General features: G+C 55.8%; 6 protein-coding genes across 6 annotated transcripts; 2 read left to right on the plus strand and 4 right to left on the minus strand.

The window, feature by feature from the left end:
- Window positions 1-560: 560 nt before the first annotated feature.
- On the plus strand, window positions 561-2,028 carry LTHEOB_3639 (L-fucose permease; the record flags this gene model as incomplete). Its single annotated transcript, XM_035512584.1, has 5 exons — window positions 561-713; window positions 764-822; window positions 878-923; window positions 978-1,244; window positions 1,309-2,028. 5 exons carry the CDS (start codon window positions 561-563, stop codon window positions 2,026-2,028), a joined length of 1,245 nt encoding a protein of 414 aa, XP_035362727.1.
- An 841-nt stretch (window positions 2,029-2,869) lies between these two features.
- LTHEOB_3640 (uncharacterized protein) lies at window positions 2,870-3,346 on the plus strand (the record flags this gene model as incomplete). Its single annotated transcript, XM_035512586.1, has 2 exons — window positions 2,870-2,894; window positions 2,946-3,346. The coding sequence occupies 2 exons, from the start codon at window positions 2,870-2,872 to the stop codon at window positions 3,344-3,346; spliced, it is 426 nt and encodes a 141-aa protein (XP_035362728.1).
- Window positions 3,347-4,628: 1,282 nt separating this feature from the next.
- On the minus strand, window positions 4,629-6,031 carry LTHEOB_3641 (Alpha-methylacyl- racemase; the record flags this gene model as incomplete). Its single annotated transcript, XM_035512587.1, has 2 exons — window positions 4,629-5,905; window positions 5,968-6,031. The coding sequence occupies 2 exons, from the start codon at window positions 6,029-6,031 to the stop codon at window positions 4,629-4,631; spliced, it is 1,341 nt and encodes a 446-aa protein (XP_035362729.1).
- Window positions 6,032-7,713: 1,682 nt separating this feature from the next.
- Window positions 7,714-9,873, minus strand: LTHEOB_3642 (Serine threonine protein phosphatase 2b catalytic subunit protein; the record flags this gene model as incomplete). Its single annotated transcript, XM_035512588.1, has 3 exons — window positions 7,714-9,256; window positions 9,308-9,443; window positions 9,513-9,873. 3 exons carry the CDS (start codon window positions 9,871-9,873, stop codon window positions 7,714-7,716), a joined length of 2,040 nt encoding a protein of 679 aa, XP_035362730.1.
- Window positions 9,874-10,243: 370 nt separating this feature from the next.
- On the minus strand, window positions 10,244-12,242 carry LTHEOB_3643 (Serine threonine-protein phosphatase; the record flags this gene model as incomplete). Its single annotated transcript, XM_035512589.1, has 7 exons — window positions 10,244-10,271; window positions 10,327-10,795; window positions 10,846-10,923; window positions 10,981-11,341; window positions 11,393-11,650; window positions 11,701-12,032; window positions 12,089-12,242. 7 exons carry the CDS (start codon window positions 12,240-12,242, stop codon window positions 10,244-10,246), a joined length of 1,680 nt encoding a protein of 559 aa, XP_035362731.1.
- Window positions 12,243-13,453: 1,211 nt separating this feature from the next.
- On the minus strand, window positions 13,454-14,983 carry LTHEOB_3644 (Flavin dependent; the record flags this gene model as incomplete). Its single annotated transcript, XM_035512590.1, has 3 exons — window positions 13,454-14,236; window positions 14,288-14,912; window positions 14,973-14,983. The coding sequence occupies 3 exons, from the start codon at window positions 14,981-14,983 to the stop codon at window positions 13,454-13,456; spliced, it is 1,419 nt and encodes a 472-aa protein (XP_035362732.1).
- Window positions 14,984-15,616: the final 633 nt, after the last annotated feature.

Consider the following 15,616-nt stretch of genomic DNA (forward strand, 5'->3'; position numbering starts at 1 on the left):
GTCCATCTGCCGCGAGCACATCACCCTGCTGGCGAATCAATGCGACGCCAATCAATTGGAGACACACGACACCAGCGAGATAAAAGATGGCGTGTCCAGTCCTCCGCCGAGTCGTGAACATTCACATTCTTCTCAATGACGTCGAGTAATAAGTAGGATTTTAAAGTGCAAATTACCAACGCGGATCCGATGCATCCTCCGCCCATTCCAGAAGCCCAACGGCCCCGATCCGCGGAATCTACCAGCCTTATCGGCGTCACAGAATGCGGCTGAATCGAAAAACTTTTCCCAAAGTGGCATGGAGAGGGAAGATCGCCGGCCAGGTAAGATGAGAACGTCGGTACACTACGGAGAATTTGCTGTCTGCAGGAAGTCGTGCCCGGGTTACTTACAGACTCACCCTTCAATACCATGGGAATCCCCGTTGCCATTTATGCATACCACCGGAATTACGCAGCCATCTCTTCAGCACTCAGCCTCTTTTCTGGGGTTGGTCACCCTGATGCTTGATCTGCCTGCCCACTCTTTCCTAACCCCTCCATGCATTGCGATTCGAGACGATGAGCCTCACCGATGACCTGAGTTCCCTTAGCTGGACGGTCTCCATTGTCTTCTTTGCCATATGCGCCATATCATTCGCTGTGCGTCTGTATGCGCGCGGCTTTGTAGCCAAGGCTTTCACATGGGATGATCGGTTCATGGCAATTGCTTTTGTATGAATCTGTTCAACTCTCTGCTACGCTGAAAACTAATCATGAATCAGATAGCGCTCATCGGTCAGCAATATATTTGCTGGGAATGGCTGATCCTAGGAGGTGGAAAGTCAGTCAAGACACCCACATGTGCTCCATCGAAGCAGGACGCTGACAGGCAACAGGCATACCGATTTGGTCAGCTCCGAAAACCTGACGAAGATCAGACGGGTGCGTCAACTTGAAGCCATCTGCGCCAATATTCTCAGCTTACACCAAGCACAGTACGAGCTCATTGAGCAGTTCTACTACCTCTTCGTCCACGTCTTCCTGAAACTCTCCTTCCTTCTCTATTTTTACCGCACGCTGTACTCGCCACGGTTCTCGACCGCCATTCGCATCACATCTGCCGTCGTTATTGTTCAGACAATCGCTTCATGGGTTTTCTATGCGCTCCAATGCCGACCTCTTGGCGCTTTTATCAACCCGGACGACTATCCAGACGCCACTTGCTATCCATACGGGATTGCGTACTACGCTCCTGCTGCCGTTGTACGTCCCCTTGGGCCCATCACCACCAGAATAACTCTTGCTAACCATCCAATGAACCAACCAGAACGTCGCCATCATCGTCCTTGTCTATGTTCTTCCAATCCCTACCCTCACCCAGCGGCCCCTTCCACAGAGGCAAGCCATCACAACCCCTCCGCCACAATCCAGCACCCCAACCCCCGACGACGCCAGCGACCCCGAACGGACCTCGCAGCAAGAGCAGAAGCCCACATCCTCGCGCGGCGGCGGCGGCATCATCGCGCTCTTCATCCTCGTGGGCGCCGGCATCATCGTATCCGGTCTACGCGTTGTCGTCCTGTACCAACAGTCCACCACCGATACCACTACAACCACGACCACAACCACCAACTCCTCCTCCTACCTCGCCTCGACCGACAGGACCTACAACCTCGGCCTCCTCGCCATCGCCACCACCGTCGAATTCAGCATCTACGTCTTCGCCGGCAACCTGCCGGCCATCCGCGCCCTCCTCCGCCGCGTCCACGAACGCTCGCCCTCGCCCTCGCTATCCTCGCATGAAATGCACGATCGCCGCAGAACACGGAGGAGAAGAGGAGATCGGGGCGCGGAGACGGACGAAGACGAGCTGTGGGGCGTTGGGGAAGGTGGAGAAGGAAAGATCACGATCACGTCGAGAGTCAGCATTTCCATCACCGAAGCGCTGAGGGGCAAGGACGGCCCGGCGGGCTATCCGAAGAAGTACTTCAAGTTTTCGAGGCCGGGTGCGCAGAGCCCCACGCCGAACTTTTTGAAGGATGTGTGATGTGATTGCCGGAATAGGTGATTGCCTGAATAGGTAGGGTGGAGAGGCGGAAGGGAAGGGCAAGGGGGCACAGCAGGGTGGGGAATTGGAAGGCGCAGCGGACAGGTGGGACGATGGGGGTGACACTGACCCCCGGTTGGCTGAAAATGGTGTTGATCACCTGCCTTTCACGACTTTACGACGGTTCGAAGTTCCGCATCATCTCATTTCATTCCTTTCCTTTTCTTTTCCATCTTTGATTCATTTTCTTCACTTCCCTTTCAGGGTCTCATTGTTCCTTAGCATTCATACCCAAGGTGTTGTATCGCACACGTGCAGTGGAACTCTATGCTCCACATCATTTGTTGTTCGGTGGTTTTTGTCTGATTCCCCACTTGTAGCCATTTTGTTTGTTAGATCTCCTGATGAGGCTCAGCACCGCACGGTTGGGGGCCAAAATGATCATCGTTTCCAATTTCTTCTCTTGCTTCCCCACCGAATCGGGGGTCAGTCACTCCACGACGGGTATCCTGCCCTAAACTTCTTACCAGGAGAAGACCTACCACTGACCCATCATGGACATTGCTTAGGAACTGTGGCCTGTGCGTGCTTCGATGGACTTTACAGACCTTCTTTAGGACCATGTGAATGACGTCAGGGGTCACTCACAAACATAGCCACTGGTCCGTGCCTTAGGAATAGTGGGGAATAGGGCTATGTATTCCCATGTATCATGATTGCGGATATGATATAAGTAGTAGCTATGCTGCGACTCCAATGGGCCTAGCACAGGATTCTATCCAGCGCCTCTCAGCACTTCAAAGACATTCTTCACTTTCATCTCCAATCAATACGGTCCATCATGCCGGATTTCATCAAACTTGCCAGTAAGTTACCCATCGATGCTACACGCTGGTTCGTTAATGCCAACAAAACAGTCTACGGGGCCTTCGCGCCAGATAATTACGACCCGGATGCCTACTACGTCGACAAGGAAGACAAGAAAGGCAAGAAGAATAAGGACAAAGACGCCAAGGACAAAGACGCCATAGACAACGACGACCGCTCGTCTCTCAGGAGCTTCGAGACCTCAGAATCCACAATCGTTGAGGAGAAGGACGGCAAAACTACCACACTGCATCAAGAGAAAGAAAAGACGGATTCCTCGAAATCTCCGGAGATCTCTGAGGGCTCCTCCCAGTCAAAGTCAAAGTCAAAGTCCAAGCGGAGGAGGAGGGTGAAGCTTCACGACAACGGACCGTCCGGCCCCAAAGCCATCTTCACTAGCATGTTTGCAAGCCAGGGCTACGCGGATGGTCTAGCCAGCCTTAAGTGGTAATTATTACACGTCGTCGTCCGGTGGCTACAAAGCGGGAGAGATTGCAGTTGATTGAGGTTGACTGATGTCCAATGTCAGCAAATTCAGGACATCGTCTTGTTAGCTCATGAAGTCTATGAGCGATCACGATTATTTTCATTTAAAGGAGTGTTTGTATCGCACCATGCGAGGTTGTGATGATTTCCGAATTGGCGTTAGGCACTGGGGATCATATTTGGGGAAGCGACAAGTACTCATTTTTCACAATCAAATCAATCAAGGCTGTTCATGGTTACAAAGGCGGTCAGCTTAGTACTGCCAATACACAACGTGATGTCCAGAAGACCGAACCCAGTGCACGGCAATGTCGGCACACAACTCGTCCCACTAAAACACAGCACGCTGCCTGCTGCAGTTTAGTCATTGGCCATCACTTCCGCTTTCGCGCGCGTTACCAGTCTTGCCAGTGACGTAAGGTAAAGAAAGGCGGAATCCTTCGGCCAGGTAGCCGCAGCCGCACCGGCGTCTGTGCGACGAACAAGCCTCAGCCCCAGTTACTATAAATACAATGGCCAGGGCACGCAGGGACTAGAATAAGTATGAGGGCTGAAAGCAACAACACAGTCTTACGGTAGGCCATTCCTTCCAAAATTTCACTTCAATTCTGCTTCGGAGAAACCATGGTCGAGAAGACTTTCGTGCAGTGGCGTACGGCTCCTCCCCTACAACAATAGTTTCAATGCAAATCACTCATGCATGACACGAGCAGTCTTCAGGGTTCCCGTCGCATCGGTTGGGACCAACATCCACAAAAAGGACGACTTATCCTGGTTGCAACCCTCCGACGATAGCATCAGCAGTCGAACATCAAAATCCTCACGTCGCTCCCGGGCCAAAGACAGGGACGACGAGCACACACATCCATACGACCGAGAGCCAACGCCAGATAGCAAAAGCAAGAAAGATAAACAACCCGAGTATAGCACGCTCCCCCCTGAGCAGGAGAATCAGTAGGGCATACTGAATAGGAGAGAGTCATCACGACTTTCAAGATGGTCCGCATGCCGTGGCCAAGCTGGAGTCTCATGCGGGAACATGGAGCTCAGAGATAAGCATGCGGGCTACCGATTGGCTTTCAAGGGGAATCTTATGAGATCATGAACCACGAAGAGTGAAGAGAAAGCCCTGCGAAAGAATTTCCCGCGCCTAGGAACGAAGATTGATACCAAGTGTCAGCAGGCGGCACTATATCCTGTACATATCATGTCATATTGGATTGAATTTCGCTTTATCTACAAGAGTTCTACAGCTTATAATTACTAGTCGACTTCCTCGTCCTGTCGATCAACACCAGCCCGCCGTTCTCGACAGCGTAGTGCACACCCCTCTTCCACCCCATCAGCCTCGCCAGCATCTCCTCTCCGCCCTCACCGGGCGCCAATCCCTTATCTGTCCACCCTTCGCCTTCCACGCCGATTCCCTGGCCCTCGGATGCCGGTCTCGTATCCCTATCACCGTCGGCAATGGCCCAGGCGGGCGAGCTTTTAAGCGTGACGGGAGGCCGCTGATCGAAGCCCATCTCCCTCAATTCCCTCTGCTCCAGCACCGGCGTGACACAGGCGTCCGTCCCATCGAAGACGCGCTCCCATTGCTCCCTCGTTTTACTCTTGAACTTGGCCGTAAACAGCATTCTCAAGTGCGGCCAAACCCTTCTATCCTCCCTCGGCGCGGGGAACTTCTTCGGATCGACCTCCAAGCCCTCGCACAGCTTCTCGAAAAACCGCTCCTCCAACGCTCCCACCGCGACCCACTTCCCGTCCTTGGTCTCATACGTATCATACCACGGACACCCTCCATCCAACAGATTCTCCCCCCTCGCCCTCCCCCACACCCCTTCCTTGCCCGCGACCTCGCCCATCCCCAGCCTCAAAAAGCTAGCCAGATACGCGCTGCCATCCACCATATTCGCCTCCACAACCTGGCCAAACCCACCATTCCTTTCGCGCTCAAACAGCGCCAGCACAACACCCAGCACCGCCATCGCGCCTCCGCCCGCAAAATCCGCAACGATGTTGCCCGGCGCGTAGGGCTTCGCCGTCTTGCGGCCCAGCATGCCCAGCACGCCCGCCACGGCTAGGTAGTTGATGTCGTGGCCCGCCATGGCGCTGTACTTGTCGCCGCCGCCGCCACGCCCGGCGCCGTCGTCACCACGCCGGAAGCCCGTCAGCCGCGCGACGACGAGCCGCGGGTTGCGCCGCCGCAGCACGCGCTCCGGGTCCAGGCCGGCCTTTTCGAGGACACCCGGCCGGAACGGGTCGATGACGACGTCGAAGGTCGGGATCAGCGCCAGCAGCAGCGCGCGGCCCGCGGGGGATTTGAGGTCGAGGGCGATCGAGGTCTTGCGGCGCGTGAGGAGGTCGGCGGTGGGCGGTGGTGGTGGGGCGGGGGTGGTGGCGGTGGAGGAGGAGGAGGTTTGTGAGGAGGAGGATGACGAGTCGGCGTGGAGGGAGGAGGGGTGTGCGCGGTCGACGCGGATGACGGTCGCGCCGTAGTCGGCGAGCATCATGCCCGCGAAGGGGCCTGCAGTGGTGGCGGCGCGGTCAGAATGTATGGGGAGATTCGCAGAACTAGCTGGTACGTACCTGGTGCCAGGCCAGCCAACTCGAGAACGCGGATACCTGTTAATGGTGGTGGTGAGTGGGCCATTGTAAGTCAAAGGTGCAGAGATGTGGAAGGTGGATAAAGAAATCGATTGGACTATATACAGAGCGGAAGTGTATGGTTCAGCAACGGAGGTGGAATCCGGGGAAAGCTTCGCGGGCGGGGGGTTGATGAGCGAAGCCGAGGTCCCACACTTAACGAGCCGAGTCGCCCGGTCAACACCGCGTCAGCAACACAGCGTGCCTGAGAAGGTGACCCTCCGCTTCTTAGAAACCGATAGGAAGATCCAGAAACCTGCTATTAGGAGCAAAGGAATTCCTATACCGAGCCCCACCCCATAGGGAATCGATGAGTGTGACGACTCGGTCGATTCGCCGCTACCAGTAGCGCTTGCCGAGGCAGATGCTTCCCTGGAGACTAAGGAGGCGTGAGAAGCTGCCTTGCCTGTTGTAATGTTGAAATAGTGGCTTGTGAAGCTGTTGGATAAATCGCCATTACTCGGCGGAGTAAGCGCGAAGAAAAACACCCCCGACGTTTCAAGGTCTAGATTATAAGTTTGGACCTTCCAACTATGTGTTTGATCGCCTACGCCGTCGCCACTGAAAGCTGCTTGAATATTAGCCCAACCGTTTTTTTTTTTTCGAGAAGACCCAGGAGAATTTACAATGTACTCTGATTGGTTCCGACATACTTCCTGTCGTGTAGTTGTGCTGATAAATATCCACATCGTAGGAACCGAGATCCGTCGCCCATTGAAGATCTTGAGTCGATTCCACTTCCCACACCTCATTAGAAGCAAAGTCGTTGTCCTGAGTAGGCTGGCCTGGCGTATTCCAAATTGTACCAGGCTGGGAATGTGCAATGGCTGGCCACGTAAGGCTGAGTGTGGTGAGTAGCAAAATCCCAGCGTGCCGGTCAATCATGGATAGTGAATGAGACATAAAGTGCGGTATAATTGTGAAGGGTAGTAGGTTGCTACCGCGGCTAGGTATATGAGGGTGCGGCTGACAGGAACAGATAGCCCCATAAATAGAGCGACATGCACGGGGTAATACGAGTGCCAGCCACAGTGCGACTGTCTCCCTTACGAGTGCCTTGCGTAACTCTGGAAGCATTCCACAATATGCGCGTGGTGGAGTCTAGACCGCACACAGCCCTTGCTTATGTTCTCATTGCACAGCCTGTACGAATATATAGCGTCGCTCTTTGATGAACCATCCGTACTTGTTTAATGGCACCTCAGCCGCAATTTTTCAAACAATATTAGCGCTTAGAAGGAAACGTTCGGTGCTATCGCTAGACTATGGCAAGACTTGATGAGACACCATGATACGCAGATTGATTAGATTGGTCTAACCATAGAGAAGTTCAGCTGCGATCATGAACCAACTTACACTTAGGACATTGAACAACTAAGCTGCACGGCTGTAGGTTCTGTCGTCTCTTCTTCGGCGACTCCATCCAACTTTTTTAAATCCCATCCTCTCATTCTTCGCTCAAAACTCTTCACCTTTAGTTCTTAAGTAGCGAAAGAGCGCGACAAATCAACCCAGCGGTCCTCAGTCTAAAAGATAGAACAAGACAACAAAAATATTTTCCACCACCCAACCTCACCTTAATCCAGTCAAGCAAGTCCCATATCGACTTGTTGCAACTGATATCGGTACAGATCGTACACATACAGGATATACAACCACTCCTCCCTCAAACTTCAACCCCAAACACGACTACTCTTCCCTCGCACCGGTCACCTGATCCAGCGCCTTCCGCGCCCTCTCCACCGCATCCCTCGCCACTCTCCTCTCCTCCACCCCCACCGCATCGCTCTCCGGCCTACCCCGCACATTCACCACATTCCGCACCGCCTCCTCCGTCTCCTTCAACACCTTCCGGCCGTCCTCCCTGATCTCCGCCTCCCACTTCGCTCGTGCGGATTCCCAAACCCCTTGCATCCTCTTCAACCCCCACGCCGCACCCAGCGCCGCCACGGTGCCGGCCTCGAACAAACCGGTGCTGGCGGAGACGTACAACAGGCCCGACAGCGCCGACGTTGCCGAGACGGTCGACAGCGTCTGGACGACGAGCTTCTGCGCGAGGGCCTCGAGGGGCGGGACGGAGGTGGCCGTCAGGTAGGTGCGCGCCATGGGGATCTGCTGGGGCCATGGTTTGGGCGGCGGCACCGCCACCGCCAGCGCCCCATTCTCCGACTCGGCGGCGGCACGGCGCATTTCGTCGAACTTCCTGAGAGCGTCCGGGTGCGGAGCGTCGGGGACGTCGCCGATGCGGCCGGCCGGTTTGGAAGGAGACTTGAGCAGCATAGCACGTTCTGGGAGGTTGGCGGCATCCGGGTCGTTGGCGAAGAAGCCGGCCTGCTCGATGCGGCCAGCAACCCAGATGATGTCTTTCTCGGCAGATACTAGCCAGCGCCTTTCCAACAATTCGGACAGGATCATTCCCACATCGTCGACGCGCCAGAAGAGCTTCCACCATGCGAGTCTGCGCCATGACTTGCTCAAGAAAGCGATGTCGAGCTCGTCACGGAGCTCCGTATGCGCATGCTCGGCCCAATTAGCAAGGGTTGAAAGGATTTCTGTGCGGGTAGATTCGGAGACGGACGAAGCCAGCAGTTCCTGTAGCCGCTGGCTATCTTCGAGAGTAACGGCTTCGTTCGCGTCTGCTAGAAGCGAATCGACAAGGTCGCGGATAGCGGGCTTGAGCCCTGCGGGCACGTTGCTACTCGAGCCATGCGCCAGCCATGCCGTAAGAGCGGGCATGCCGCTTCTATGCCATCCTCGCTCGTAGAAGACGGAGTTGGTTATTGACTCCCGAAACTTGTCGAGCGCTTCAGCACCGAGGTTTGCATCAATTGCAACGTATCTGTCTGAAGCTGCCTGCTCTAGTTCCGTGGTTGGTGCGGGGATACCCATGGCAACCTTGACTGTCTCAGGCGGTAGTTCCTGTTCTGACTGCGCCGCAGTAAAGCGCCCATAGGCAACGCAACTCCGAACACCTTCGCCGAACACGATAGCTCGGTGCACAGGATAAGTGACTGTGGTTAGCCGGCCGGTCGCCGACGTGGGAGTTTGCAAAGTAGGCACAAGGATAGCATCTCTTGGCTTCTCGGCGCTGGACTGAGACACTGGCCCGGAAATGTTGGCGTTTAGCGACGAGATCAAAATCTCGACATTATGCTTCTGTAGCGCCCTCGAAGGAGCAGAAATAGTTCGGAGGAGAGGGTTGTTCGGGTGTACGTCAGAATCGTCTCCGTATCTACGACTAGGTCAGCAGGCACAGCAATTGATATGCAGGAGTCGGGCCTACCGTAGTAAGATAGCCTGTCCATTGTCGGTGTCATGGGCTTCCAGCGCATCCTCCCATCTGCCTTGCTCGGACAACGGATCCGCGAGCAAAAGCCGGGCTAGCTGCTTCGCCGACGCCTGATCGCCCAGGCTCAGAACTGTTGACCGCACTCCGTCAGCTAACCATCCACTATCATGCCAGATTTTCCAGTCCTAAGTGTACCCACCGGCAACCCGCACAACGGGATCCTCGCTCTCTAGTCCCCGCAACGCTAATTGCAGTCTGCTGAGGTTCACGTAGCTGGCAGCATCACTCTTCAACGCATCTAATGCCTGATGCAGCTCCTTCAGCCGTGGCGGGACGTCCAACGGAGCATTGATAGCGGTCCGTGAGGCGAGCGTTGCGGCGCGGCGACGTCGGGTGGTGGAAAAGTATCGCGAAGGCGCGTGAGCGGAGGTCGTCGCGGCGGTCGGTTGGGAGTCGGCGAGGCGCCATAGCGAGCAGGACGGGCAGAAAAAGAGGTCGGCCTTCGATCGCGACCGCAGCGCGGTGGAGAGCCTCGCTACGGAGCCGATCCGTGGAGGCATTGGGGCCGCTGGGGCGCTCTGTTGCGACTGGTCGACGCGCGGCGGGAGAGATGCAGAAGTTCAAAGCTCCGCGGTCCGCTCCAAGTCGCGGTGCCTGTGCATTTCGTCATGCCTGCCGCCAAGACTGCCCTCACGCTTGCATTTGCTGCACCTTCACAAAATATCACAGTGGCACTCCCCCAGCAGTACTCGCTTCATTATCATCAAGTACAGTTTAACAGCGTTTTAAAAACTATGGGCCGATGGGGCGTCCCAAGGTGCGGGGCCGTCATGCTCCCAGTCCCAGCCATTCCCCGTCTTACCAACCCCTTGGATGCCCTCGCTATGGTTTCAATCAACATGAGGGTGACCTCATCTACTGCCGGGTATCTCAGCGCTTCCTGCTCGAGCCAGAGGACCTGGGGGAAAAGTCAGTGTACTGCTCACAACGCACTTAGAAATCGGCCAACTCACATGCTAATCCTCCGCGCAACAGTGGCGAGCCCGGCGTCATTCTCAGCCTCCATTGCTGCCTTCTCCAATGCCTCTTGTCTGCTGGTCTCCTCCGACCGGCGCACCTCCTCCTGGCTCGGGGGCAGGCGTTCGTTCTGCAAATCAACCTTGCGCGCGTCCTCGAAGCTGTGGATAGCCTGCTTAATGCCCTCCGCACCAAGCATAAGCGTACCAGCGGGCAACCTGCCACCAGAAGCCGTCTTGAGCTCCGTGACGCGCTCTGATTCCTCACGCAGCACTTGGAACACACGCGAAAGACGTCCGATGGCAAGAATCTTGTTCTTGATGGCCCGACGCTTGAACTCGGTTGACTCGGGATCCATGCTGGAAAGCGGCGGCGAGTTCGGTCCGGATGAGATCGATCCAGGCGTTTCCTCCTCGAGCTCCTCCTTGGAGCAAGTGTTGAGAATCGCGATGAGCATATCGGTGACTGCATTTTTGTTAGAGGAGTGTTAAGATTCCAGGGACAGCTCCGCTTACTCTTCTCGCCAACGAAGGGCAGAGACCACGTGAAAACATCCATGAAGTTCGGGAGCCAGTACGGGTGGGGGGTGCAGTCTACACAAAGTCAGCTTTGGATCTTTCCATAGTCTCCCAGTTTCGACGTTGACATACTGAACTGCCTGATGTTCATGACGTTGTTCTCGTACTTCAGCACGGCTGCCTTGTTATTGTAGACGTCCAAGTAGTTGGGGGCGGAGAAGATAGTCATGACACTGGGGAAACCCGTCGTCCTCGTCTTCCGGTACATGCGGTAGCCAGCATCCTGCGCCTCGTGCGCACGGATGATCGACAGAAGGTTGTTCTTCTCCAAGAACGCGCAAGCAGCCGGGTAAGAGAAGAAGTATGAACAACCGCGCACGTGGTTGTGGACAAAGAATTCGGACGTCTTTTCTTGGCCGAACTCCTCAAGCGGGTCTGCCCAAAGAATGTCGCACATCAAGCCATGGGTGGGAGGTTCCCGGAAGCGGTCAATCTACACGTGGTCAGGACCAATTTATCCACCAACACTTCCGATAGCACGTACGCTCTTGAGATCCTCCAAGGTGTGGAGCTCCGGACTCAAACCACCGTGTATGCAAAGGAATTGCTTGTTCATGACTGCCGCCAGCGGCAAGGCGCAGAAAGACTCCATACAAGCTTCGTATATAGATTCCGAGTACTTGTGCTTGCACTCGAGCTTGAAGGTGAAGTAATCAGTCAAATGCCGGCACTCGTGGTTGCCACGGAGCAGCCAGAGCGTGTTCGGATACCAGATCTTCAGCGCCCACAGGTACAGAACGCACTACGCCAGTGTCAGCTGAGCCGCGCATGAGCTTCGTGGAGAAGACAAACCTCGATGCTGAAGTAGCCACGGTCGACATAGTCGCCAAGGAAGAGATAGCGGGTCTCAGATGGGTCACCACCAACTTCGAAGAGCTTCATGAGATCGTAGTATTGGCCGTGTACATCACCGCAGACAGTAATAGGTGCATCCATCTCCAACAGGTTGGGTTCCGCCTTGAGGACTTCGGTACCCTTGTTGATGATCCAGAGCGCTTGCTCCTCGGTCAGGCGACCCTCCCGGTAGAAGTGCTGCTTCAGAAACTGCAGATTTGGCTTGGAGGGGTCGTTCGGCGACCAGAACTGCTCCATGGTGGGGGGTTGGAAGGCGGGGGCCTGGACATCTGCGCAAGGGCGTCAGCAGGGCGGGGTACACGACGCAGGCAGGTCATTGGGGTACCTTTGATGACGCGCTCCAGCGTGCTCACCTGCGTGCCGTCCTCCATGGTGTGCAGAGTAAAGTCGATCTCAGGGACCGGCTTCTTCTGGCTGACGGCGCGCACAGCATTCTGGATGTACTGGTCGCTGTTCATTGGCGTGTCGGGGGACTCCATGACGGCGGCGGAGGGAGGGGTGCGGCAGGGTCGGTCGAGGCAATAGATGGCAAGAGGTCGAGGGAGAAGAGGGGAGCTAGCCCCGGGTGGCGGCTTTGGGCGTGGAGGTACTTTTCTCGACGACGGCCTCGGTGTCGCGGGGGGCGCTAGTCAGGAGGGCGGACGGTGGGAGAGCGAATACGAAGGGTCGCACGCGCGGATTGAGGCCGGTAGACACGCGCTTTTGCGGCGAGGTGGTGTGCGGTAGGTGGGTAGGGCTGAGAGGGTGAGGCTGGAGCGAAGACGAAGTTTGGCGCGGGCGAGGGCAGTTTGGCTGCTGTCCACTTGCAGGCGACCGCCTAACTAGTAAGCCGCGGGACGTCGTCGATCAAGCAGCCCAGGGTCCCGTCGGTGGCGGTGAGATGGGCTTCCGGCACGCGGAGCGGAGATTATAAAAGGAGGCGGCAGTGCAACTGCAAAACACGGCTGGCTCAAGACGAAGCTCGCGGGGGCTTGAGAGACGGAGAGTCGCGCGGCTGAGGGTGCGCGGGATCTGGATGCCTCCTCCCGTCACCAAATCCATCGGCGACAACGCCATTCGGCAACGCAGCTGGCGAATCCCCACAAGGGATAGGAGGAGCCACGCGCCTGCCCACCGCCCGCTGATCCTCTTCCAGAATGTCGCCACGCCCGAGCTTCCCCAACATCGACAATTACATATCGCCGCTGCGTTCAATGGCTGCTGCCCCGGTCGCCAGCGCGGAAGCACACCCCGCTCTCCGCTGCCATGGTTCCGCGTTTCAGAAACAGGCAAGCCGGCAACGCTCGAGGACACCCCGCCATGCCTTGTTGCTGCCTAGCTGCGAGACCCTGTTCCAAACGCCGCACGTGGGCGTTGGCATTTGGCCTGATGAGAGGAAGGCAGAAATAAGGGCTCCCTGTGATTCAATTTCTCGTCGCCATAACACGCTGCTGCGCATTTCCTGGGCACTGCGGACTTGCTGCCAATTGGCTCTTGGAAGGCTATCTGGTCTATATTAAAGCTCGATCTATTGCGTCACTACCTACAGTACGTTTCACGATATCGCAAGCTGGTCACGCGACGACAACATGGCACCACAGCACTCTTAAGAACACAAGAACGAGATTGGAAGCTCTGCATCTAAAAAAACACCAGCTATCTCGCACCTCTAATCTAGTTCTTCTCCGTCGTCTAACTAGCGATGTCTTGCTTACAACAGCTCCTTCGCCTCTAATTCCTTCTGTTTCTTCCACTCTTGAAAATCGAACCCCACCTCTACCAACTCCCTGATATTCTTTCTCTCCTCTCCCTTCCCTGTAAACGCCGCCCTGATGTCCGGGAATCGCTCCCGGCACCAGTAATGCCACTCGGTCCATCGTGGCGGCGTCTTTCCTACAGAGCTGCCCTCCCCCTCGGCAGTGACAGCCCAGTCGTGCATGGTATTGATGTAGTCGGCGTCGTTGGGGAAGGCCAGTGTATGAAAATCGTTGCCCTCGCCATTGACGGCCAGCGTGTGCAACTCCCACGCCCGCATCTGGGCCGCTGCCGGCAGCGTCAGCCGACTAGCCAGTGCTCGCGCCACCACCGCTGCCTGGACCTCCGCTGTCTGGAACGGGATGATACGCTGATTGAGTACGAGGAAGGACAGCGTCGGGTGCGGTGTGTAGAAGACGTGCTGGTACGTGTTTTCCACTCGGGTACCGTCTGTGACAAGCGCCGGCTGCAGATCGGACAGGAAGGGCATCGAGTAGAGGTAGCCCGTGCAGAAGACAATGGCGTCGATATCCGACTCGGTTGTACCGTCTTCGAAAGTTGCGGTGCGCGTGCTGGGGTCGAGGTTCTTGATCGGAGGGACCTCTTTCTTGAACGAATCTTTGCCCCGCGCCATGTAGGACTCGGACTTGATCGAGTTGATGAGAGGTAGCGAACAGAAACCGCCGATTTGCTTGCCGATGTCGAGGCCAGAAGCACTATTTCCCACGACAATGACTTTCTAGGAAGGGTTAGCTTAGGACGACTGCATATTCAGTTCGTTTTAACAGACCTTGTCCTTGAAAGTACCCGGGGTCCGGTAGAACTTGGAATGTGTAATGCTGCCGGGATGTGCCTTGTGCCACTCCTGAACTCCCTCAATTTCCGGTATAAATGGTATATAGAAGTGGCCGTTTGCCACGACTACCGCATCAAAAACTTCCTCCGCAGACTCTCCGGTCACGACGTTCTTAGTGGTGACGCGCCATTGCTCCTCCACGAGGCCATCGGTTTCCTTGGAATCCAGAAGCTTCACGTCGACGACTTGGGTTTGGAACTGAATCAAGTGCTCAACTTCTTTGGCGTAGTCTTTGAGGTACTTGTCAACTGTCCAGTGTTTGGGAAACAGCTGCGATTCTTCCGGGAACGCAAAGTCGTGATACTGCATAAGCTGCTTGGGGATGTTCGTCTCCAGCAACTCATACACGGGTGAGATGAACTTGGCTTCTTTCGCATCGCCGTTGACCACGGCACCGTTGATAGCACCGTTCACGGTAGATTTGGCACCCCATACCGGTTTGTCAAGATCTTCCTTGGTCGGTTTGGTCTTCGGCACGGCAAAGGAGCCATCATCGCGGTCTTCAGGCGTGTAGTTCCATAAGCCGCCCGGTGAGCTGCGCTGCTCAAAAGCCACCAGCCTGTCGAACTTCTTTTCCGCGCTTAGATACCTATATTCAAGTTAGAGTTGTGACACATACATCGAGGACATGCTTGGGTGCAGGGCGCAATGCTTCTTTTGATGTGATAACTCGTGACTCACTTGAGCGCTGCCAGACCACACGGCCCGGCTCCTACAACTGCAACCTTCTTAGCATTGAACCGAAGCGGACTGCTAGCCACAGCGTTTGCAGAAGACATGGCGCGTGAAAATAGTCTGGGTATCCGGTCTGCGAGCATACGAAGCACCTAAACGGACGGACGGCAACGAGTAGAACAAGGTATCTTGGCCCCAGAACCGACTCGCAGAAACCACGATTCTACGCGGGAGCGTAATGACAGAAGAAGGACGAAGAAGAGATAACGGAGGAGGACGAAGAAGAGATAACGGAGGAAGACGAAGAAAAAGCGCGCCTTAGTAGAAAGGCATCCTGCGCACGCTCAGCCCACTTTCTCGCGCCTTTTCACCTGACTCGTGGAGTTGCACATTTTCGGCCACCGCGAACGAACGACATCGGATGGTTAGCCGGTTGTCCTATCGATAAGCACTGACGTGCTTGAGGCAGCCTGTCTATCTCGGCTTTTCACGGCTGCAGCCAGGATGGTCTAAGTTGCTCGTCATCGAATTTTAGGCGCGCCTTCCCCGAGCTTATTGTCTCCCCGCCGGAAGCTTTAGCTGCCCCGC

The sequence above is a fragment of the Lasiodiplodia theobromae genome (assembly GCF_012971845.1).
Source record: "Lasiodiplodia theobromae strain AM2As chromosome Unknown scaffold_9, whole genome shotgun sequence".
NCBI lineage: Eukaryota > Fungi > Ascomycota > Dothideomycetes > Botryosphaeriales > Botryosphaeriaceae > Lasiodiplodia > Lasiodiplodia theobromae.